We start from the raw sequence: 24,847 nt of genomic DNA on the forward strand, positions 1-24,847 counted from the left end.
TCAATAAATTGTTACTACCATCAAAAAGGATGATTAGCTTGAAAATTGTTCTGCACATTCCTACTACACGCTCGTGTGAGCAATTATTACACAGAGTCAAATTCGAAATCAATTAAACATTTACAATATTTTGCAAGGTTTTTAAACGGATTATAAGCCAACATAAAATTTTTGTGATGAATGTTGTATTGGACCATGTGGCGATTCTAATGCTCTTAGTATTTCATTACAAACATAATCCTAATATCTGCGCGTGTATAACGTGGGTGCCTCACACACAACAGACGCATTTCACATGAACGCATCGGCTCTAATTAAAACGTTGAGGGCCTTTCGCTTTGTCGGTCCGAAGTGTGGAAACGCAGCTGTTCATTTTGATCAGGCATTAATAATCATCGAGTCAAAAAGGCCATTGAGAGGGCAGAAGTAGAGATAGCAAGGATAGATAAGACACTGACGGACTCGAGTGCACATCACAAAAAAGGTGGCAAGTCACAAAAGCGCTTCGCCAAGTGCATACACAGAGAGATATTGATCAGGAAAACGTTCATCAAAGGAAGCAGAATTCAACTGAATGGTCTTGTAACAAGTACTGGTGTGTCAAAAAAATGGCTGCACTCCATCAAGACCGAACGAAAGGTATAGACAGTTTCTATTCCTCCAATTTTAGCGTGGTTTGAATTAGAAAGTTAGTTTTTGCAATTTATATTATCATATAGTTGCTTGAGCATTTGGCTATCTGATCTAAAGCCTTGGCCAATTTTCACGATCCGTTTTTAATCCCAAAAAGGTTTCATAAAAGCTAACTTGATTGGAATTATTTGTATATTTCTAACTCTTCTTGAAATGGTTTCTCAAACGGTTGTTTTTAATATTTTATAATGACGGCTTAGCTTTAGTTTATAGCTTATTAATTAAAGGAATTGAAGCCATGTTTGCCATTATAAATTAGTGGAAATTGAAAAACATATAATGTGATCATGCACAAGCTTGTATTTTATTTCATTGTACAAACACGGGAATTAAGCTAAAGGTAGCACGGCACTGTGAAGACGTATCGTTTGTGAATAAAAACTCGCTCAAATAAATCAGCTATGCTAGAAAGTTGAAAACAAACTACATGAACCTTTATTTATCACTCGAGTTGGGCTGAAAATGAAGATGAGTTTTTGATATGAACGAATGCAGCAAATCTTAACTATATAAATCATAATTTACAGCTTTGCTTGAAGTTACAGGCCTATTTTTTATAACAAATTGATAAACGATTAGCGCCCGAAAATACCTCGCAATTCACGGCAGTTGGTTGAGAAAATATTCAAAATATATATTAACAGGTTTTCTCGTGACTCAGAAATCTATATCATTACCACACTTTATATATAGCTAATGCAATACGGAATCTTGAATACCTCGGCTTACAGTAAAAGAAAACCACGGTATTTTCTTGCAGGGGAAATTTAAGAAGTTTGAGATATAACTCTTTCTTTTAATGAACGCGTGCAGGCCTTAAGACTAGAATGAGAGCTCGTTGAAAATTACTTCTTATTTCTAAATTTCAAACTATCTTAGTGAAGTTTCTGTGACTGTGTATTAAGGCAAGGAATCTACGTTGCCAACAAATAAAAATAGTCATGGATATATATAGTATATATATAACTTCAAGCCATAATAATTGAACATATATCACATGCATGAACATTGAAAGCACTCAAATACATTGAAAATATATAAATGCATGAAACTATATATAAATATATATAATTAAACAAACGGAAATTTCGGTGAAGTCTTTTAAGGGAATGGAATAGCAAATGCGGAAAAAATGAACTGTTTAAAAAAACCCCGACCTTTCAACTCTTAGATAACGGTGGCTTTCCTAACAAACCGTGCAGGGTCAATAGCAGTTAACACCACATCCCTGTAGTGTTAGACATAAACTGTGTCATCCTTTTATCACTTATATATTTGATATCCTGTTGCGATTCGTGAGCAAAACCTCCAAACAATTATATACATAAGTATTTGCGTGGATTTGATAGCATGCACTTGTCGACTGTTTTGATAAAGAAATCACATTGAAACTAAATAATTTGCTTTTAAAAGACATTTAACTCTTTAGGACAACACATAGGTGTGCTATTTGGCGAAATAACAATCATGCAGAAACCGAACACCGCATGATTCAAAGAAAAGGGAGCAAAAACATCCGCACAATTAAATAATGACTTCTGGAAGAACCGAAAACTGTATATTTTCATGAGACGAAAAATACAACAAAGTCCTTCCACTGGCTATAATATATAAAGTTATTATGAACAACGTATTAATTTACTATGGGCAACCATCAACGTTTATAACTAAGTTTTTAGCTGCTAAAAATACACTATTATTAAAGTAATGTTTAAAAATGAACGGAAATTAAAAGGAGTCAGATGAGCGCCTATATGGGTGGTTAATCATTTCATCTCATATTTTATCAAAAATGAACTCTACACGACAATGTATATGTGATCAGCTGTCTTTTGACGTCAGACCGACTACAGAATAATTAATGATATGGAAGAGTTTTTCTTTAAGTGAAATTCAAACATAACGTATTTAATGCATTTTAAACAAAGAAATGGGAACAATGTGTTATATAATATGTGAAGTATAGAGAAAGACCGAATTGAATGATGCAAAATATAGATTGGTTCAGTACAAAAGAGATCCTAAAGTGAATTGGCTATTTTCGCACGATTTACATATTATTAAACACGAAAATGAAATGCATAGATATTCCTGTCTTCATTTTCACGGCACTAATCTGACCATTAGCTTAGCGAATCGTGACTTTGCCTGAAGGTATGTTTGCACGAATAAGACTAGGTGACGCGAAAAGAACAAAATCACATCTTGCAACAGATAAAGTCATTGCAAAACGTCTCCTAACATCTATAGATACATATGACATCTCTTCACCTATATTTTCAAAACTCCAGTTTTCACGCGAGACAAACATGTTTTGATAGGCATATCAGTCTGTTAATGTGTATCACCGAATAATCCATGGAGCAAATATAATGACAACTGCAGCAGCAACAAGTCATACAGCTCCGGAAAATTCTGTGAATTCAAAACAGATTTGTAAAGGACTTATTATTACGTATGTCCACACAAGTCTCCGTCTTTTTTCTGCAAGAACTGCAACATAAAAGCTTCTCTTTTCATAGATTTTAGCGATTACTCCAAGAAACCGCTTGAGTCTTCTCTAAAAACGCGAATCTGTGCCGTGTGCGGTGACAAAGCGTCTGGCTTCCATTACGGCGTTCAAAGTTGCGAAGGATGTAAAAGTTTTTTCAAAAGAACGATTCAAAAACAACTGCAGTATATTTGTGTGGAGGAGAAGGATTGCACCATCGATAAAAGCAACCGAATAAGATGCCAATATTGTCGCTTTCAAAAATGCATTAAACTTGGGATGCTGAAGGAAGGTAGGGAAGATATAAAACGCTCATCCTTTTTCTGAAACTTCACGTAAGATGATAACTTTTCAATTTGAGATTTTGACGTATGTTTTTGTGCATCGTTTAGCCGTGAGGGAAGACAGGGCGCCTGGCGGTCGACCAAGGATTAAGTCTTTACTAACTTTAAAAGAACATCAGGAAACGTATGGTTCATCACAGATGATATTGGAGTTCATTCAAGCCAGGCCAGACTGTGTTCCATCCATTAAGTACGTCTTGAACTATATTGTGTTTGGAATATAATACTTTCTCCAAAAGTTATCTTGCTTGCTTGCATCGTTAACCTCATGTGCTGTTAAAATACCACTGTTTTTCATGTTTTTCCGAAACTTTTTTATATTATTTCCATGCAGATTGGACGGTCATACCATGACAGTACACGACCTTTATCATTTCCACACAGTCGAGATCCTGATGGAGGTCGCCGTGCAAGAATTACAGATGATTATTAAATGGGCAAAACAACTTTCAAGTTTCAACACAATGGATGTGGATGATCAGATCAATCTTCTTAGTGAAGGTAGAAAAACAGTTTGTATCTTTTTTTACTCATGTTTGAATGCAGTAAGTTTGTTTTCTGCATGGGTAAGTACTTGACTGTCATGTATATTGACAACACAACTGACTCGCTTGAATTGGATGTCAGATAGCTGGAATGAAAGATCTCTTCATAACTGACTTGCTTGAATTGGATGTCAGATGGTTGGGATGAAAGGTCTCTTCATCCTCTCAAACTAATCGTACATGACTTTCCAAAATTTCAGCTGCCTTGGAACTGTGGGTGTTCAGAATCTGTCAACGGTCGAGTCCTCACCAAGGCTTCGTTGTGTTTGCCAAGGAAGTTGTGTGGCATGTTGACTATCAATCTCACGTTGTGATCGGTCAATGGGTCAGTTTGTTGCTGATGTACGCTCGTAAGCTGCAGACCCTACAACTGGATATGGCCGAGTTTGCTTGTCTCAGCACAATACTTTTGTTCACACAAGGTAGGCGAGGAAACGAGCTTATAAATGGGTGATTCTCTGGTCACACATGTGACATTGCCGTTTCTTCACGCTTCATATTTTGCATGTAACAAAATAGAATACCACTGTCAAGTGTGTGACCATGCAGAGAGTCACCCAAATTCAGGAACATTTTCAATTCATCACAACCTCCCTCTTCGAGAAAGATCCCGTCATCCAGCAACTGATATCAAAATATCTCTCTTCCAGAGCCGTGTTCTAAGCTCAGAAATTACGATGCAGTTGAAGAAAACCTAAAACAAGCAATCTGCTGTCTTAAAGATTACATCAAATGTTCGTATCCAGAAAAGACAAACAGATTTGCTCAGATCATATTGAAACTGCCTTCTTTACGTGAGGTCTGCATCAACGCAAAGAAACAATCGTTGTTTGCAAAATCCTTTGCCAGTTTCGCATTGCCAACGATTTCTTCAATGCTCGTTCAACAATGAAGATATGGCGTGGTGTACTAATGAACTTATGCAGAGAATATGACGGCGTGCGATATAATAGAACCCAGTTAGAAGAGATTTATAATCACAGTTACAATATATAATAATTATGTTGTATTTAAAGAAAGGTTTGTAAATAATAAAAAATCTTTGAATTTGAGATTTATTCTTATTGGATTATGCTTTCATTTCATTTGAGTGAAATATAAAAAATGTCATCCCAGATTATCAAGAAATTATCCTGAGTAACCTATGTGCTTTTTCGCGTTTGTATTGCAACTGTTTCGTTATTTTTTCAATCGTTCCTGCAAGCCTTTCCATGCCTTCTCAACTTGTTTCTGTGTGTATTCTGGTTCCCACAAGGTGCTCAAGACAACGTTAGCCTGAATGACCCTCTCTTTGTTTTTCATCTGACTTCCTAATCTCTTCCTTGCTTCATCCTCTGACAATCCATTTCTTTCATTCAACCTTTTGACAGCCTCTTCTTCTGGGATGATTGAGACCCAGATTTCATTCACAAGCTGGTCCCAGCCGGCCTCAAGAAGTAGAGCAGCTTCCACAACACAGACTTGAAAACCTTTGTCTGATATTTCTGCAATAAGTTCCCTAATCCTTTCCTTAATTCTTGGCCAAACTATGGAGTTTAGTTTCTGGAGTTTTTTGCTATCACTAAACACAAGACCACCAAGTTTCCTCCTATTTATTGAACTATCGCTGTCCACAATCCCCTCTCCAAAATTTTCTATTATTTCATTGTAAGCATCAGTGCCTGGTTCATACACAGAATGACCCACAATATCTGCATTTATTACTTCAGCACCTAGTTTTCCTAGACGCTTAGCAATGGAAGACTTACCACTTGCAATGCCACCCGTCAGGCCAATAACATACACACTGCCATCTTGATTGGGCTGTGGCTTTGGAGCCTTGAGCAACACACCCAAGTCTGCATGTCTGCAGGCTGTTGAACTCAGTTTGTCTTCATCTGCGGAACTGAAAATAGATTAAATGAACTCATTAGCAAGTAGAGTACAAAAACACACCAATTATCAATCTAATATACTGTACCTCGCAATCACTTGATCACTAACAAGTTCTATTGAAAATAAATCCATTTCAGGTAAGCCAGCACCAACACGTGTCTTGTTTACAGATTGTCCTCCAGCGAGGGTTTCAGCGCTCACAACAAGGCATTCTATATTAGGGTCAGTCTTGGTTGGACCTGCAGGATCATCCAAGGGAACTATCTCTTTAATAAGACCTAAAAAAGAACAGAAAATTTCATTTGTTGGATGTTAATAGGTTATATCTCACATGCTTCTAAATTCATCCATGTAGTTGTGCTCACCAGGTTTGATATCCTCAATAAATTCCGCAACATTTTTCATACGAACATCCAATGGCGCAATGAGTTCACCCAGTGTCTTGTTAACCAGCAATGCATCGTTGCTGACACCAACTACAATTCGTGAATTTGTCAATAAACAACTTGCGCTGAGCAACAATCTATGGCCATTGTGGATTCTAGCATGATAATGATAAAAGGGCATATGAAGTCAAACTTTTAATTACAGTATAGCATTGCTTGACTAGTAAGCCTGGTTCTAAATGTTGTGACCAGTCTACAAAGGCTAGTGTGGTGATTCACAAAAACCAAACCTAAACATGCACCATTCAATGTTTATAAATTACAATTAATCTCATTCATTAAACACAACATGTTGTTTCTAAGTGTTTAGCGCATGAGAATCACAATGTTTGAAACAGGCATCATATACCTATCAAATGTCCCTCCAACAGCAACAGTTCCATAACTTTTCATCTCCTCAGACTCAGTATCTTCTATGAACTGTTCATAAATTGGAGTGTTTGACTCAAAAACTCCCTCCACAAACTGCATAGAATCTTTGTTTTTAAAATTATATCTCATACACGCTCTCTCAACAATACTTGCTTCATTCTTATACGAGGAATCGAGAAATGCAACATCCAAACAACGACTAAAGATTCTTGGCTCTTGTACATCTCCTAAGTCATGTTCCAGCAGAACACGTATATCCAAGCAATTGAGTTCTCGTGCATTTGATTTGTATATTCCTTCCAACACTTTGTACAGCTGCGCACGAGAAAAGCTCTTTTGTGTGATGGCATCGGTGTTCACTTTCGGGTTAAAACTGAAATCAACGTACAGCACATTTTGAACTTGTTCTGAACAGATTTTCAAAAGCTTGTAAAATCTAGGCAGGTTAAATTTCGAAGGCTGCAAAATCAGTACGCCGCTTCGGTTCATTCTTGACATGTGTAAATGAACGGGGTTTAGTTATTTTTTAGCCAGCAGGTTGAGAAAATGCCTTTCATACACGTCCATGTGGAAGAATTGCACATTGGCAGACATTTTGAATTCGACCGAGCAGGGACTTAGAAGGAGCCACTTTGGAAGAGAACTTTTTTCAAACCTAATCTGTTTGATATATGTTTGAATTATAACAATGTTTTGTTTGTTTGAATGCAAGAAAAAGAAAAAATTTAAAAAAAAGCTAGAGATACATATCAGGCTCCTAGACACTCGCTGCTAGGTTCAAATTCTCAGAGCATGTGAAGCTGGGTGATCCAGTCATCCAGGTGCGATGTCTAGGATTACCATGGGATTACAACTGATTTTCAAAATCACAAATACCAGAAATAACATGTTGTTAGGAACGGTAAAAAGAGGCAATTTGTTATTATTTCAGTTGCATCCTGATACGCCAAGAATTTTACGGCACAGAGCCTTCTGCATCTTATGTATTTTGTTGGAGACTTGGAGTCTATGTAAATCTAACCCTTTTGTTATGGAAAATATAATATTTGATACAAATATATATAAAATAGCTATCTACATGTTATATATTTAGAGAGTTTGGTTTCCTGAATTGGTGATTCGTTTTCGCAGAACAGAAACAAGTCTTTCAAGCCTGCAAAAGAAACACATATGCAGATCAATAGTTTGCTAAGTTATTTGACATTCATCAACTTAACACTCACTTGTCAGCTTTATCTTTTTCTTTTCTTTGAGCACTGAGTGCTTCAGCAAGTTGCGAACTAAGCACTTCCTTCTCTTTGGCCAAATCTTGAAGTCTAGCTACCAATTCTTTGGTGTTGTTTTGTGAAATTGCAAGTTCGTTTTCCCTCTCATTAAGTTTCGATTCAAATGTGTCCATGGTCGCATTAAACTGACCTCTCAATGTCTGTTCTTGAGACAAGGATCTATGCAAGCTTGTGGCAAATTGAAGAGAAATGTCATGGCTTTATAGATTTGTGTAAATCATGGGTTTTTGCAAGCAATATCAAGAGTGCCAAATACCTATAATAGACACGGTAATTTTGAATTTCATCTTCCAGTTCTTTTATTCTCTGCTGTGAGTCACCTTTATCCTTTTGAGCAGCCATCAATTGTGCCTAGTAAAGATAAGACTAGATAGAGCACAAAAACATAGTGATTCAAATCTTGGAGCATACCAATAGCCAAACACAAATAGAGGCAACTATTTCATACAATTCATCTATACCACATACTTGTCCAGATTTTATTCTAGTTTTCTCAGCAAACTTGAATTGATGTTTCATTAACTCTTTTTCCCTTTGTAATGATTCAACTTCTTTTTCAAGAGTTTCAACCTGTGTTCAAAACAGTCACAAACATTTATAATTCAGCAAGATGATTTAGCTTCAATTAGTTCACTGTTATTACCTTGCGAAGAGCATCGTCACGTTCATCAATCAACGCTTGTATTTCTTCAGCTGCCATGATTTGCTTAGCTTTGCCATGTTTCTTGTATTTTGCCACCAACATGTCGCCATGTCTGTCAATGCTTGCTCCTGTTTCTGAAGCCACCAATTTTTTAAATAGCTGCTTCATGTTCTGTGAATAAAAGGATAAGATGTGGTCTATTTAAACCCACAACAGTAAAGCAAATACAATCGATCAAAAATACTAATTACTGTTCAATACTTTACCATATCAAGGTCCTCATCATCATAAACAGAATCTACACCAGAGTCAAACCTGTTCAAAAGTAATAATATTTGTGTTTATAACTCACTACAGTCACTTAACCAAATGTTGTCTAGTTCAGTACGTGGTGTAACTACTCTAGTATTTTACTCTCTCATCTTACCCTTGCTGCTCTTGTTCAAGCCGTTTCATCCTCGCCAACACTTCATCCCTTTCTTCATTTGCAAGTCTCAATCTGGACAGCACAGCTGCATCTCTTTCTTTCTGGGCTTTGTAGATTTTATCCACAAGAGCTAAACAAAGCAAATGTTTTTCTTACACTTCTTTTTCATTTTCATTTAAACAATGCTCCATTCCTTTCAATACCTGCGCCTTTTGCAGCAATCTTTGCCTCAGCCTCGAGACTGACTTCATCTTGGTACAATCGAGCCTCTTCCAATTTCGACTCAGTTCTCGCAAGTTTCTCCATGAGACGATCATTCAAACTATCTAAAACTTTGACCTCATCATGCAGTAATTCTTCACTGTCTCTGCCATTGTTATTGTGATCTTGAAATGTATAATTGGACCGACCGGGACTGTATCTTGTTGACTCATCCTTCTTCATACTCCGATCAGTGCCTTCGAATCTAGCTTGCCGAATCATGTCATCCCTACAAAAGGGGACACATTGCAATAGTTTTGAAGGTTTAGATAAAGGTCAACTCCTCAGCCTCACATATGCAAGCCCAAGAGATGAACTTAGATAGAACATTGAAGTTTATTTTCATTTGCTTTCCCATCCTGTTTAGAAACAGGATGAATTGAGAATCATTGTAACATATTGTATTTGCCTGATAGAAAATTTGACATCAAAACTGCACCTGAGCTAATATCTTTTTCTAAAATTTCGAAATGGATCGTGTGGTGAAATTAATACGTTCTAATTGGCAATTAGTAATACAAGAACATATTAATGGTGTTGTTTAAAAACACGAATACTGACATTAACTAAACACAACATGAATATTAGCTTTGTTTACAACATGAAAATTACGCTTACTTTCTGTCGACTTCGCTGCGTAAATCGTTCAATTTTCTTCGCGCATCTTTGAGCGTTCTTGTCACATTTTGTTTGATTTCAAACATATCTTCGTGCTGTGATTTTTCCCGAGGAAACGACCGTCGTAATCTAGCAGAACTAAGCTTGCCGTCCGTGTGAAAATCTTCCTCCTCAATTGCGTCCATTATCAAGCACTACAACGACGCTATTCTCCATGTCAACAAACTCATTTTACCTCATAATTCGGGCAGGTGACCACACCAGTCATTATTTGGGATTTGCAAGGTACTTTGTGTTGTATAGCTGAAACGTTTCAACTATCCAGTTTATTTAATTACGCAGATCAGTAACGAACTGATCTGCATAAATTTGACTGGATAAATGAATAATTGAATGCATGTAACATGACGTATTTCGAGGTTAAGGGCTTGTCATCCAAATTTTATGATTTTACAAAGATCAGTGACCCACTGACCGCAGTAATACGACTCAGGATACACCTATACAGACGCCACAGGAGCGAGGCTAATACACGGTTCTGTTAAGCGTGAACTGCGCAGATCTGCATAAAAAATGAACTAAAATGGACACTCACCCACCAACTAATGCAGGTAAGCATAGGTATTTCTGCCCCTCGCATTCTAAAAACCAACACATTAGAAGAACAACCATTTCCATTTACCCGACTTTTATTTGTTCTATTTCACTTGAAATATATCGTCGATAATTGTGCTGCTGCGGTACCCACAAGGTAAAATTTACACCATACATAAATATAGATTACAAATTAATATATCCCCGATTCGTTATAATATTTTTAAAGGTTTTTATCAAACCAGAAAGCCTAAATGGTGGCCTCTTAAATAGGAAAGTGGAAGAAAAACTAATGAGTTCCAAAAGACAAAGTTAATCATTGTTGCAGCTGAACCACCTGAAGAACCTTCATCAAGGAGAGTTGAGCAAGAACGTTACCCTTAGATCGAAAACGTCAAGACGTTTTGCTGTCTTTTTGAGGAGTTGTGCTGTTTTTAATGCGTTTAATACCAGAAGCATTCGATGGAATTATTGAGCGTAATTTTTGAAGTGGATCGCCACACGCATTCATCATAATCATACGCTGACTATCCTCTTCTTCTCAAAGCAATCACAACGAGCAGAATATCGCCGATCCTCGTAGCATTCATTGAAAGTCCAGTGTTAAATGATCAACAATGGATACCGTCATAGTTACCGTGGTTACAAGGTGGTGAGCCATTTAGCGACAGGCTTGTGTCGTAGTCATGGTGATATGTCGTCATTTGTGGTCATAACTTGGACTCTTCTTGTTCTTCTGCATACAAGGTTGCGTAGTGCACTTCCAGATCTGCATTGCGAATTTGCCTGCAACGTTTCTCGTACAATTGTTTCAACTCCAGAACGCTCTACATCAAAAGATATTTATACACCAATGTCAGAAAATAGGACTGAGAAAAATATTAATATTCAGAGCACAAACAAATCCTTCAAAACCTTCTCTTTGACGTCTTCCAGTTGTTCCAGAAGTTGATCATGACTCTCCTTTAACTGTTGCATTTCCTTGTCATGAAATTCATTTGCCTGAAAACACAGAATTTCTTTTAATTATCAGAAAATCAAGGAGCAAAAAGAAGATATTATAGCCTCGCATATTGTATCGTAAAAACCTTTTGCCTCTCTTTCACTGCCTGTTCAATATGCCTTTTATTCTGTTCCCGTTTTAATCTAAGAGAAGATAAATCGCAGGATGAGTTTTTAAGAACTTAAGCAGAAACAAAGTACATGAAATTGTTATATTTGCAATAAGCACCTTTGAATTTCATCCTTGGACTTCCTCTCCTTTGAGACCAGTTTCAGCTCGGTGCTGTTCAAAAGATCTTGACTTTTTTTCAAATCGTTTATTTTTCTAAAAGATAAAAAGGTGTGAATCATCGCTGGAGTGCATATGGGGTAATAACAATGCTTTGCTTCGAAATAGAGCCCATTCTGTACCTTACATGAACTTCAGCTAATTTTTTACTTTGTTTTGTTTTAGTTATGTCCATAACCGAACGCAACTCTTGAAATTCCTATATTAACATCAACAATGTTTTTTAACACTCAATACCCGGTCAAAAAAAAAGAGAAAAGTATAAAGAAAAATGATTTTATAAGAAATATATTGATTTTAATACAAGAAAAACTCTATAGCTTTCGATGAAGCAAAGAGGAGGGAACTCACAGGATCGATGCTTTCTTTGGCAAAATCATGTTGTTCCTTCAGTTGTTTTTCAATCAATGTGATCACTTCTTCACGTTGGTCCAGCTTCAAGACATTCATCTGTTTCATTTGATACACGTGAATAAATATTTCAATAAGAATTCAGTACGACTAGGAACTAACAACCTTGAAGAATGCAAGTATACTAATACCCACACACGCCATGTTTAAAGATTTTCTCTTAGTCTTACCCTCATCTCGTGGTCTTTGCGAAGACTAGATACTTCTTGAACGCCTTCCTTATAAATCTCCTCGTATTTTCTTTATAAGAACAAAATCACAGAGCAAACATTCAATCATTCAAACTCGCACACTAAACAAGTTTCCATTCAACATAACTTTAATACTATTGTGTATTTTAGTCAATTCTCTCACCCGGATTTAGTCGCTCTTTTCAATGTTTTATCGAGCTTCTTTTTTGTTGATTCTACTTCTTTATCCATATCTTTCGCCAGTTTCTCTTGCGTCGTGAAATGCTGCTTCTGAACTCGATCCTTCTCCTATATAAAAACCAAGAATATTTAAGAGTGCAACAGGGCAACCAATTGAACCAAACAAGTTCAAACTTCTGAAGTAAAGTATATCACATGTACCTTCATGTGTTTACGAACTAACAACGTCATGTCTTTTCTGTGTTTTTCTTTCAATTTCTGTAGGTTCTAGGTGTCACATGATGATTACGTGATTACACATTCAGTCATTACTAAACGTCAGTGATTTGACGTTGAAATTTTATTAATATTCCCTTCAATGAACATCCATCACTTACTTTGTGGTCACGTAATTCTTGAATAGGAACTGGTACAATCTTGGGTTCTTCTGAAGAAAAAAACAACAAAATCTAGCAGAAAGCTCGTTTGATGCGCTAAACGTTGTTACAATACTCCATGCAAGGCTTTAAGCGAACACATTGCTTGCACCTTCACTCAACCTACCCTCTCTCTTCTTAGTGCTTTGAGATCGTTTGAATTTTCTAGAAGAATTTTCCTTCCGTTCAATATGATCCGCTGTGAGCGAGACTGATCTGTTCGAGGGGAGTGGCGCTCCGTTGCCAAGGTTACCAACTGACATGGATTGTTTTACAGATTTGCTGGTCGGACCCGGGAACTGCGATGAAGCACGGCGGGCGTTTGCAGGTACCGAAGCTGGTGCTGAAGTAGAATAAAGTTGTTGTGAGTTAAACGGAACGATTGTTGTTAAATTTAGGCAAGGAATCAAGCCATACTTACCAAGTTTAGGTTGCAGCTCTGGAACCTTGAAGAATTAAAACGAAAGGGAAAATGAATTTGAAATATGGATAGTGAAAATGTGCCATATCTTTCAGCAATATACAAACAAAGCTACGATCAAACTTGATGGATGAAAAATGAGCCGATACAGCAACGAGAATTGCAGTTAACGCGACAGCGGACCATTTACCTGCGACGAAGCTTCCTCTTCATCCATTAAACTTTCCAACATATGACCTCTTTGATCAGCCTTGGACTGGAATGCGATGGGATTTGTGAGAGCGTCGGCGAAATCTACACAGTCAAAGCCGCTGCTATTAGTATTAAGCTTTTCAATTACTGCTATGTATATTGAAAACAACAATCTATCATCCACTGATTAGATAGGAATATGTGGTACAATATAGCCCATAATGTACACAGGCGTACCTGAGAATCCCGAGGGAACATAGTCAGTGGTGACGATGTAAACAAACAACACAGGAAGGCACAAAGCTTGGTTACAGTCGCTTTTCAATTTGATGTGACGATAGCCTGAAGTGAGTAACAAGAACATGCGGGGAAGATTAAACTACTGCTCTGCCTCAGAGGTCAAGTATGGATAATCTCTTTGGATCCAGAGCTACGTGATGCAGAGTATTTCAAGAGATTTATCAAGGAAATAACATGTTCTTACCAGGTTGGATTGAGTCAACTGGTAAGACGCGATTCCCAATTAGTTTACCGCTCTCTTCATAAACTGCTAGTCTTAAAACAGCAAGATTAGGAAGAACCACCTATAAAAAGTAGTTCATTTTTCTGTCAAGTCATGGTTTTGGGAATGCCTGAGCCAAACGTGTACTCTACCTTATTAAAACGAAAAGGTTCGTCGTCGTAGACAGGATTCATGCCATTGCTTGTGACGGTTTTTGTACGGTGTTTTCTCCTGACGGTGTCCGCTGGCAAGCCGTACATGTCCACTTCTACGTATGTTCCAACTTTACGTTCAGAAAGAAACTGGCCTGAGATGACCTACGGACGGTAGACGTGCAACGTTAGGCCAACGTTAGGTTATCGTGGATAAGCAAAGACATCCTCAATGTTCCCTAATATCCAACATCGTTGCACTTACCTTCACTTCAACGGCGCCCGCGATGATTCCATCAACAGTGGATTCTGCGAAAGGATCGAATGATCTGTCCGTGCGACACATGAAGTCAGGCTTGCGAATATATCTAACAAGTTGAAAAAACGCACAACGAGTCACGAATTTAAGATGAAAAGTGTTGGGAGCAACGGTGCTTGTAAACAAAGCATTTTATCCTTTTAAAACAACAGCAGACAGAACTACAATATCAACATTCGTGTCCATACTTACCCACACTTTCCATTATATTCAAATTTTCCAAGGTTCAACATCATGGGAACATCTGCACATCAAAACAAGAGAACGTGACATGAAAGATATGAAATTACTACAGAACGCAGTATTCTATTCTTTAATCTATTCTCCTTAATTCAAACGTTCCCACTGCAAGCAGCTTATGAATTTAGTCCATTCTTACACTATCATCTTAATTCTATAATATATTTCCGTACCTAATGTTTGAAAGTTCAGAGCGACCAGCTGACAGCCTGCATTCCAAAATACCTGTGTATGAAAACAGTGATGCACTCAACAATATGAAAACAGCAAACCAAATGATTCCCATTCACAAACCATACCTGAGGCATGTAGTTCTCAGACCCCACTCGAGTTCCCTTTGGGTAAATACGACTAAGCTGCCGCTTATTATAACTGAAATATATCGTTAAGGAAAAGAAGGAAAGATAGATATATGCTAGAATAAATATGAAACACAAATGGATAGATATTGAGTCATAAATGATCAAGGATACTTCACAAATTCAACCGGTTCTTGTTTCAGCAGAGTTGTAGCCACCGTCTCAACAAATGAAGTCATCTCGTATGATTTGTTTCTTGCTAAAAATGGGGAAAAAATTTGTCTTTTATCGCATGCTGTTTGAGAATTTGTCTAAAGAAGAGGACACAAGGCTAGAAACGTACTTTCAGCATAATCAAAACTCTTGAAATGAACAGGTTGAATGTAGTTGACTAAATCTGAAAGGACATTCTCCGACTCCACCTCGTCTTCCTCCTTTATACATAAGATGTGCAAAAGAGTTAGACTCATGGTAAGCAGCTGAGGTATCTTTCTTATATAGCACAGAGCGTTGGGTATATAAGGGGATTTTTTGGGACATGCCACTCCCCATAGTTAGGGTGGGGGTAACCCTAATACAACTATATTACACCCACATCTTTTTTTTCCTTGTTTTTTTCCAGCACATCCTTGAGATTTTCCCCACCGTCGCTTTTAATGCTTTCACTGAGTTCATCGACTGCTGGAGCGCCATTCTGTGTTGTCTCACCGTCTGTAACATCGGAAGTTGTCGCCTCATTTCCGTTTGACGTCGCACCGTCCTGACCCGAAGCACTCTCAGAGTTCGCAGCTTAGAGTAATAGAAAAGAAAGAGTAATAAAAAAAGCTCGCCTAAATATAAACCTACTTGGGAAAAAGGGAATCAATCTTATTCAAGAGTATTAACCTTTTGGTAGTTTTTTCTTGTTCTTTATAATAATCTTTCGCGATAAAGCTTTTGGACTTGGTAATGGCTTTCCATCATCCAACTAAAAAGACAGAGAGAATCAGAACTACAAGCTTCGCGTAATTATATTATTATTGGCCATGGTTTTGCCGAGGTTTGACGATACAAACTGTGGTCGTTTGTGTTGCGCATAAAATCAACTTACTGGAAAATCGTCAATCGGTTTATCCAGCAACATATCACCAAAAATGGAGACACAATACTGGGCCATTTTACGCTGTTGTAAGCGACTAAAATAAAGTGTTTCGCTTTGATGTTAAAATGACTGCTCGTCGAGAACTAACGCCTGTGTTCAAAAAGCTCACTCACACTCTCTGAGAATAATTATCATGCTGACCTGCAGTGATTTTCAAACGATAATATAACAGGGTAATCTGAAGTCTTGAACGCGGACTCTGCTATTGCCTCGATGACATCCTATTAAGGCGGGGAAAAGAAGAAAACAATCACGTTTTTGAAGTAAGGATATCAGCACATAACTTCATAAGGTATGAATAAGTTCTCTCAACGCACCTTAAACGAGACTTCAGTGCACAAAGTCATTCCATGAGTAATACAGGGTTCTTGATCTTCTGATTTTCCATCCCAACAATCCAGCTCAATGCATCTACAGCCAGACATGAGAGCTTGACGATAAATCTCAACCGAAGACTTGCCCGTTAACTGATGACCTGTGCAAACATAATGTATATGTTATGTTTTGTGGTTCGTGTTATTTAAAGGTGGACAGAGAGTGGGTCGACTTTTCTAACCTGTGAGGTAGGTATTGTGTGACGAGTTGATGAAGTAATGAGAAAGCGGAGCGTTCATGTCCTGATGCAGAGCCAGACGATCGCTGTTGATCACTGTGTTGTGTTCACTCATTAAATATCGGGTGAAACCTTGTACTGAGAGATGACCTGGAATGAAACAACACAGCAATAAGATCAGAACCATAAGAGCAGGTGGTGGAGATCGCTGAGAAGATGAGGGAATGAAGGTGACTGATATATGAATGAAATGAAGAGATCAGAAGATGTGAGGTGGTAGACATTGCAGAGAGGATGAGGGAAGCAAGGTTGAGATGATATGGACACGTAATAAGAAGAGATGAAGGAGAACTGGTCAGAGATATTATGGAATGAAGAGATCAGAAGATAGAAAAGCCGGTTAAATAGAGATGAAAGAAGAGATGAATGCGAGCCTCAATGATATAATTCTACACTCTCTTCACCTTTCGCTGAAAATTGTTTATTTGGTTCGTATGTTGAAATTAAATTCATAGCTCGTTCCGTATCGTAGTAGGGGAAAAGGATTTCATTCAGGCGAGGATCTCGTTGATATTGATTAAGAAAGACAACAAATTGATCTACAGTTAAATATGGCTTCTTTTTTGCACCTCTGGAAAAAAAAGAAAGCAAACAATGTTCACTCGTTTTTCTGAAGAAATCCTTCGACATTTTCAAGTTCCATGCACGACGGATCATCACAGCCGGTTCCATGACTGTGTTTAACGATTACTTACATTTCAGTAAATATCTTATCTATGTCTTGCCTATTACAAATTCGGCTCATGAATAACAAGAACGTGTCCAATGTAAAGTCAGATATTTGGATTGCATCATCCTGGAAAAAAATGAAAACATGTTAGAACAAAACAACCAAATATCAAACTTCGACAGTTGTCCATTGTTGCTTGAAGAGTCATATTTACAGCGCTTATACCTTTCTACTTGCCAATCCAAGAGATTGCAACGTGTCATAAACCTTCTTTTTATCATCTTTAGCGCTTGCAAGGTATTTCGTAATGCTACAATAAAAAAATTTGAAACTTTTGGTAAATGAGTAAACAGCACCTAAATACAATAAATATATCAGCACCTCAAGCCACGAAATAACTGTAAAACCTAACCGAGGTGGTATGTGGGCTACTTTTCATTCAGCGGTCTGTACGCAGCCTAATATACACGATACTCAATATACCCAAGTGCCCTAAATTAATTAATCAAACTCTGAACCTACAGTTTGACTGGAATAGATCCATCAGGATTTGCCTGCACCATCAGCTTGGTGTAACTAAATAAAGCCAAACAAATATCTTATACACAAAAACATAATTGTTGACATCTGACACACAAAACACGTTCTTCACTTACTGTTTTTCAAGAAAATTGAGCGGACTCGCGTTGGCTGGTAAAACGTGCTGGCAAAACGACATAAGACAGTCGAACCATAGCTTGGCATCTTCAACACTGGACGCAACAAAGTTCACTGCATTTGTTTCCACAAAATTGGGTCCATAAAGAACGGTAATGCAGTGATCCTCGAGGTTCTCAGAAGATGATAGCTTAGATTTTATCAACTCTTTCACCTTGGAATCCTGAAAAAGGTTATTAATCATTAATCATTTATGGCATGTGTGTATTATGCTAGCTAACGATCGTTTGTCTCCATTATGAGTTCCTAATAGATACTTTCTGCACTCCAGTGCTCTGGAATTACAAGTTTAATGAAACGAGACAATTCAGAAAGTGTTCTTCAAATAAGGCAAAGATCCGGAGCATTAGGTTTTCCAAGAGTAATACACAGGGTCAATTTGCAAAAGAGGCTTGGGTTTAAATGATATCTAAATTGCAGCACTGTCGGCGTCAACATTCTTTGTGAAAGAAACACTTCTAATTAGAGCGAGAAAGTCGCCGGTTAACAATCAGTTTGCGGTTTTCTCAAAAATAGCCAAATTTGACAGCATTCAAACGTGACAACTTTTGGGTAGTGGGATGAACACTAGAGCAATAGACAAAACACTGAAAAAACAGATTGACAATGGAGGGGAAAACGAGCTGTGATCAGCCCCACATAGCTATATACAAACGATTCTCTCTTGACTACACTAATAGTGGTTCAACCAAAACCATAATGGACATCAATTTCATCAGTCGCAAGTTGAAATTATATACTTTTATTCCGCTAATTGGCAGTAGGCAAACCGAGACACTCTTATTTCATTTACGGCTGCATCAGCGTCCTTCGAAGAAGACCATCTGCCATGCATGGCGCTCTTAAAAAAACCGCAAAACTCTACGACTTTATCTGATTTGCATTTGCAAAAGCAACTATATAGTTGTGCGTAATCCATCCACGTACATGCGCAGAACTACGACGATGTACGTTTTATAAAAGAAATGATAACGGTTAAGGAAAGTGAGAACTTTCGAGTCCACCTCTTACAGTTTACTGCAGTCTTGACAAAAACTATAATACCAATCGACTATTGATACAAAAGACAGAAGACGAGTGTTGGCGATGGCTTAAACTTATATATAGATTAATATCTTGAACTTCAAACCACTCGCAGCTAAATCGGTGATTCCTGCGTTGAGTTAACTAGAAATTTAAGATTTTAATCTTCGGATTATGCTTCGTTTGCGACTAAGCGCTATACTGGCGAAGACAACCGCGAAAAGCAAAATATATTCTTCCAAATTGCTGTTTTTTCGCCGTGCAATTAAATATTCTCATTCAAAATTGATAGCTGTATGTGCAGGTAGCCTTTTTTACACTATGAATAATATACACACTTTGAAACAACAGCAAGGGAAGCTGAAACGATAGTCGAGTATCACAAGCATACATTCTATAATTAGGCACAAAGTGCATAGTATAAAAAATTCAGACTCTTATTGCGGTTTTCTACAATTTCAAAAACATACCGCGCCAAGGTATTGAAAATGTTTAAAAAAAAAAAAAAGCAAAACGGCAATAGGCCAGAAGTATGCATTGTTAATATTCAGAGCAGCTGAAAATTTTGTATGCTTTCAGCATTATTTAAACAAATATAATTGCATGGGAAAAGAGGTTGATATTTTTCGTATTGTGTGCTCTAACTGTTCTTGTAAAACGGACTATTCGTCTCGGTAACACTGAACAACATCCGCAATATTGAACATTATATTATTTCCGCAAGCGTTCGCCTGTCACAAGATTGTGGGATGGGAAGACAGTTCTTGAAAACATCAATGTCCAAAGGTTATATAATTTCCCTGCCCACTCGCTGTTCAATTTCATCGATGAATAAATGGATCGCCCGCCGTTACAAAACTCCCCGAACAATAATCATCACCCTGCGTTCAACTTATTACTATCGTCGATTAATAACCATAAAATCATAAATAAAACAGCTCTTAGGGTTGGACTGGGAAAAACAAATTCAACATGTGTATATTTCTGTATTTTTGTCCACGCTATACGTTTTCAAAATATACCGGCTATTTTAGGAGTCTTGAGATTGCCAAAGCAACCTAAATATTTTACACAAACGAATAAAGAGCTCTTTCATTTTGTAGAAAATGATTAATTGAACGACATGAAGACCTCAATAGATTCACGTTTGTGGTATTGATGATCGTGTTTGTAAGGATAATGACGTCCACAAAAACACTTGAATATTCCTAGAGGACAAGTCTGAAGCTTCGGATTAAAAGCTGCCTAAGAAGCTTTCGTTTGCTAAAACCCCATTAATAGCATTATCAGTGACACTAAAAGTATTCTATTTACTTTGATACTTCAAGTTGTGTCCTTCCTAAAGTCTTTTGTGTGAAGCCATGAAAAATGACAGCAGCGTGCATGGATGGATGGATGGATGGATGCGAAATTGAAATTTTTTGTCAGAAAACAGTGCGGGATATTCCTTTAAATTAACGCAATTGCAATCTATGCTAAAGTCGATGCAATAATTAAAAATCGTGTCACTGTAAGATGATTAAAAAAACGTCGCCGATCTGAATTTTAAATTTGAGAGTTGGCTGCATTCGTGTGCGGCTGGGATTTATGATAACGGCGTTGCACTGTCATTCATCCACGTTGAATGAATACTTCGAGCATTCCACTACTGTGCATGGCAGAGCTCAAAATTGGTCCATTGTTTTCGAGAATGCGACGTGTTTTGAGAGAGGCACACGGGCCGGTATACCTTGCATAGTAATTACACACACAAACGATATTACATACATTAAGCTTTAATTTATGCTTCGACTGAACTCTGCCACTGCAGACCACCAATATAACCCATGAGAGTATTAAATCCGTTAAGCCAGATATAAACACACAGAAGAGAACCTACCTTTGGCATTCGAGCATATTTTCCCGTTCGAACATCGTTGATCTGAATGACATCGAGCAAGTCAGTCTCCTAAGGAAAATAAAGATAAAGAAAAAACGCAGGGAATGAGATTGATCAAGTGGTTGACATTGTATGCATGATTTGAGATTTTACTTATCCCCTTGATACATTAGTAACGGCATTTGTGAATAGCGTGCTCCGAGGGAAAAAATACGACCGCAAGATGCTTTAAACTTTGCGTTACATGAACTTTGTAGTCGCGCTTATTTGTAGATAAGCCGGCTTGAAAACGTGGACGGCAGAATGCGATGTATTAAGTAACCTTGTGATGTTTTGAGCGTCACTCTGCATTCCATACGTTTGACAGATAAATACACTTGCAGCAAATATTTCACGGGCTCGATTTTAAAAACACGAGAGATTCATAAATCGGCATTATCCCCTAAAGTATTCAATAAATATATACAGTAAGCTCACCGCTTTCTCCTCGAATTTCCAAAATAAAACGTACCCATTCGAGTCGATCTTTAATGTGCATGTCTGTGCTAGCCCAGAGTCCTAAAGTAAACAGAAATTACACAAGGCAATTTTATGTCTGATTTCTTATAGATAACAATCTTGGTATATTTTCGCGCTAAAATTCAATACAAACGATCTTCTTGTACTGTAATAAGGAGAAACCACGACAGTGCGATATGTTGATCGACAGCTTGTCTGCTATCTCTACATGCAAAATATATAGCATAAGGTAGAACAGAGAAGCCCTTGGCAATCATATATAGATATCTATATAGCGGCCTCAATGCTTCCCGCAACAATTTCAACTTCAAAAGGTACGATCCTCGAAGTATTGTCGATTGAATTCCTCAGCGAAGTTACAAGTAGCAGAAAGAAGCAACGTATGTAATATTCGTGTGTTATAACTGCCCTTGTTCAACGTAGATTATGGCTCTGTGACACAGCGACAATACAATCATAGTGTTCGATTATTACGAATGATTGAAGTACAAAACAGTCGAGATTCTTACATCGTCCCATTTAATGAAGGAACTCCCGGATATGATAGAGTCAGGGACTTTAGGTAACTCCAAGGTTTCTGCATAAACTCCTCCACTAGCCATTATTCATCTTGCCAAAATGCAGTCGGGTACTAAGTGTGTATATTTATGCGATCTGAATAATTCATTGCGATTTATTTGCAAAGGACCTGCCAACGAACGCATACGGCGCCCGATTGGATGGTTGCCTCGAGAGATCTTTTTAATTTAAGCCGTGCGAAAATGTGAAACGCTCCCAACTCTGCATCGTAATTTAACCATTTTAGGCTTTCAAACAATTTCCCCGTTTCTAATGTGTCTTCAGTCGTCTGTATTTAAACAGGATTTCAAACAACCGACCTTGCGTTGACTGAAATGGGCTGAAAACACTTTGGATCGTATTTTTCACGACAGTGCTATTGAATCGAATACTGAACAGATTACAAAATTAAATGCGTTTGATGTCAACTTCAATTTAGTATAAATACTTTATGTGCCCTTCTGACCGCTGTATTGTTCTCGAAAATGATAAAAGCGATTCGTACACAATGAATGAAATAGAATATTTATTTCCTGATAAAATTTAAGCCTAGCTTAATTACAATTTTTACCAAAGGTCATAAACCTCGAAAGATGAAATCTCTGAATCTCACAGTTGCCTTCCGAGAGTGAAAACTCTCCATTAATAATTCCGGACAAAGAAAGGACATCTTGTTTTGACAGTAGGACATGATAACATGTAATTAGCAAGCATCGCAGCAATATCGAAATTCAGATGAAAATAGATCTGGTTTCCGTTTAAAAAAGTTGGAATGGACTACGTTTCTGGGTTGAGAAATGATCTCTATGTACTCGAGGATGTGGTTTACTGGTAACACAGTCTCTGAGGAAGGTCAAGAGTTCAGAATTTTATGAAACTGGAGTATTTATCGATCAATCATGACACAAGAGTAAATAATGTGTAGGAGGTCACCGCTTTCAAAGGTTAACTGGAGAACAATGCCAAGCATAAGAAATCACGAGTTTTCTGTTCCTTACTATCGTCCCGGTAATGGCTTCTTCACTTAGCGCTCTTTTTTATGTGGATACATCAAATGGCGCTAAATGAAGAACCTGCAAGCGTATATATACCTGACTCATCGTCACGACTTCGCCACCCTGTGCCTGTGGCTGTGTGTAGTCCTACAACGAAAGAAATCATGAATGAATTTTAGGTTTTGTTATCAAGGGAGGATTTAAAGAGAAACACTCTCTTCACTTAGGGGGAAGAAAACAGTCTGAAAACTGTTTGAAATGAGTTTTGAAAGACATCAGGTAAGAACTACTATAAACATCGCTTATTTTTCTAAGCAACGCATCCTGATAACCCTGTATTGACCACCGGTACACCAGTAATCGGTCTATGAATAGAAATCATTTTTGCAATCGCATGCAAATGTTTAGCGCTTAAATATCACAAAAAGACACTTAAAAAACAGAGAGATTCTTCCAACTGGAATAAAGAGTTTTTGAAGTCTCCAACTGAGAATGGTTCCAAGTGATTTCACTTCAAAAGGCGGCTTGACTTTCGCTAATACAAAGGCTGGTAAGAATAAAAAACCGTTCCTCGGTTGAAGGAATTTCGGATAATGTGAAATATTCTGAATCTATCTGTTCTTTCTCACCAAATGTGGTATATAACGACTGTCTAAAATAGGCAAAGTTTCTCAAGAGAGTTAGTAATAAGGCTTCAGGTCGAAACATCGAGAACCTTTTTTTTGTCTATTTCGGGAAGATGTTAGACCACATTTATTGGCGAAGGTATTCAAACATTGTGACCGAACCTTGGTTATTTTGGAAGGTATCTAACTGCTGGTATGCAAATGAATACTTGGCATTGAAATTATGCCTCGCTGGAGCGTAGAACTTCTGAAATGACAAGTGTGGAAACCGGTAGACTCAAAGTTAGGATTAAGGCATTGAATGAAAGTTTAGGATTAAGATTGTACTAATATCAGTCGTGACTCGCTAATCCTTTGGGCTAATCCAGCATCAGTCCTGACGGCAAATATCTCGTTCGGAATTTAATTTTAAACTGTCTCATGTTTACACTGACATTAAAGTCTACAAAATAAAAATATTTGTTTTGCTTTTATTTAAACAAACAGTCGCATGCGCGTAAAGATAACAATGTATTTGGGGGAAATCTAATCTGGTTTTTACATCACTGTTAGTCTCGTCCCCATGATAACGAATACAAGCATGTTTTTGCATTTTTTCCACGACAAAACACAATGTAATTTTCCTTGATAGCTTGATAAATCAGTTTTAAAACATAGTCGGAGGTGATATTCAGTGATTGGTTATCAGCATGAGGTTGTTCAGCGTGGGTGAAAGTGCAAGAAAAGTCAAAACATTCAGCTATTGACTGGACAAAAAGCAATTGTGCCGATGGAAATGCCGAGTTTTTGCGTGAATTTATCAACGAGGAAAAACGACAGATGATGATAAACATTGCCATTTTTATAAACCACTTTCAGGCGAGTTTCTTTGCGTACAGATGTGAAAGAAACGAGGAA

General features: G+C 37.6%; 4 protein-coding genes across 7 annotated transcripts; 1 reads left to right on the forward strand and 3 right to left on the reverse strand.

Annotated features, from left to right (window-relative positions):
- The first annotated feature begins 300 nt into the window (after nt 1-300).
- On the forward strand, nt 301-5,076 carry LOC114517788 (nuclear receptor subfamily 4 group A member 1-like). Its single transcript, XM_028537610.1, has 6 exons — nt 301-639; nt 3,216-3,476; nt 3,577-3,718; nt 3,863-4,029; nt 4,274-4,495; nt 4,724-5,076. The coding sequence occupies exons 1-6, from the start codon at nt 609-611 to the stop codon at nt 4,963-4,965; spliced, it is 1,065 nt and encodes a 354-aa protein (XP_028393411.1). The 5' UTR covers nt 301-608; the 3' UTR covers nt 4,966-5,076.
- A 14-nt stretch (nt 5,077-5,090) lies between these two features.
- On the reverse strand, nt 5,091-7,361 carry LOC114517787 (bifunctional coenzyme A synthase-like). The gene is made up of 4 exons (XM_028537609.1): nt 6,744-7,361; nt 6,314-6,489; nt 6,034-6,226; nt 5,091-5,958 (listed from the first exon to the last, which is right to left on the reverse strand). Exons 1-4 carry the CDS (start codon nt 7,262-7,264, stop codon nt 5,253-5,255), a joined length of 1,596 nt encoding a protein of 531 aa, XP_028393410.1. The 5' UTR covers nt 7,265-7,361; the 3' UTR covers nt 5,091-5,252.
- Nucleotides 7,362-7,678: 317 nt separating this feature from the next.
- On the reverse strand, nt 7,679-10,211 carry LOC114517879 (mirror-image polydactyly gene 1 protein-like). Its single transcript, XM_028537718.1, has 9 exons — nt 10,002-10,211; nt 9,326-9,612; nt 9,123-9,252; nt 8,962-9,010; nt 8,696-8,866; nt 8,521-8,622; nt 8,309-8,403; nt 7,990-8,220; nt 7,679-7,919 (listed from the first exon to the last, which is right to left on the reverse strand). Exons 1-9 carry the CDS (start codon nt 10,184-10,186, stop codon nt 7,856-7,858), a joined length of 1,314 nt encoding a protein of 437 aa, XP_028393519.1. The 5' UTR covers nt 10,187-10,211; the 3' UTR covers nt 7,679-7,855.
- A 468-nt stretch (nt 10,212-10,679) lies between these two features.
- On the reverse strand, nt 10,680-23,509 carry LOC114517878 (1-phosphatidylinositol 4,5-bisphosphate phosphodiesterase beta-1-like). 4 transcript variants are annotated; one of them, XM_028537715.1, is made up of 37 exons: nt 23,421-23,509; nt 22,281-22,402; nt 21,730-21,810; nt 21,253-21,321; nt 18,290-18,513; nt 18,156-18,209; nt 17,859-17,943; nt 17,659-17,759; nt 17,368-17,534; nt 16,907-17,053; nt 16,668-16,825; nt 16,492-16,571; nt 16,300-16,384; nt 16,095-16,176; nt 15,805-15,998; nt 15,553-15,643; nt 15,384-15,468; nt 15,210-15,282; nt 15,084-15,135; nt 14,863-14,914; nt 14,617-14,719; nt 14,352-14,516; nt 14,182-14,281; nt 13,935-14,039; nt 13,696-13,799; nt 13,506-13,530; nt 13,212-13,427; nt 13,046-13,095; nt 12,870-12,935; nt 12,652-12,776; nt 12,468-12,537; nt 12,238-12,336; nt 12,009-12,085; nt 11,827-11,922; nt 11,684-11,741; nt 11,511-11,597; nt 10,680-11,422 (listed from the first exon to the last, which is right to left on the reverse strand). In XM_028537715.1, the coding sequence occupies exons 2-37, from the start codon at nt 22,371-22,373 to the stop codon at nt 11,306-11,308; spliced, it is 3,636 nt and encodes a 1,211-aa protein (XP_028393516.1). In that variant the 5' UTR covers nt 22,374-22,402; nt 23,421-23,509; the 3' UTR covers nt 10,680-11,305. The 4 variants fall into 4 exon arrangements, with proteins under 4 accessions (XP_028393516.1, XP_028393518.1, XP_028393517.1 ...); XM_028537717.1 differs by lacking the exon at nt 22,281-22,402 and having other exon boundaries at nt 23,421-23,508; XM_028537716.1 differs by lacking the exon at nt 23,421-23,509 and having other exon boundaries at nt 13,046-13,092; nt 22,281-23,291.
- Nucleotides 23,510-24,847: the final 1,338 nt, after the last annotated feature.

The sequence above is a fragment of the Dendronephthya gigantea genome, unplaced genomic scaffold, assembly GCF_004324835.1.
Source record: "Dendronephthya gigantea isolate DGI-Jeju-01 unplaced genomic scaffold, DenGig_1.0 000009F, whole genome shotgun sequence".
NCBI lineage: Eukaryota > Metazoa > Cnidaria > Anthozoa > Malacalcyonacea > Nephtheidae > Dendronephthya > Dendronephthya gigantea.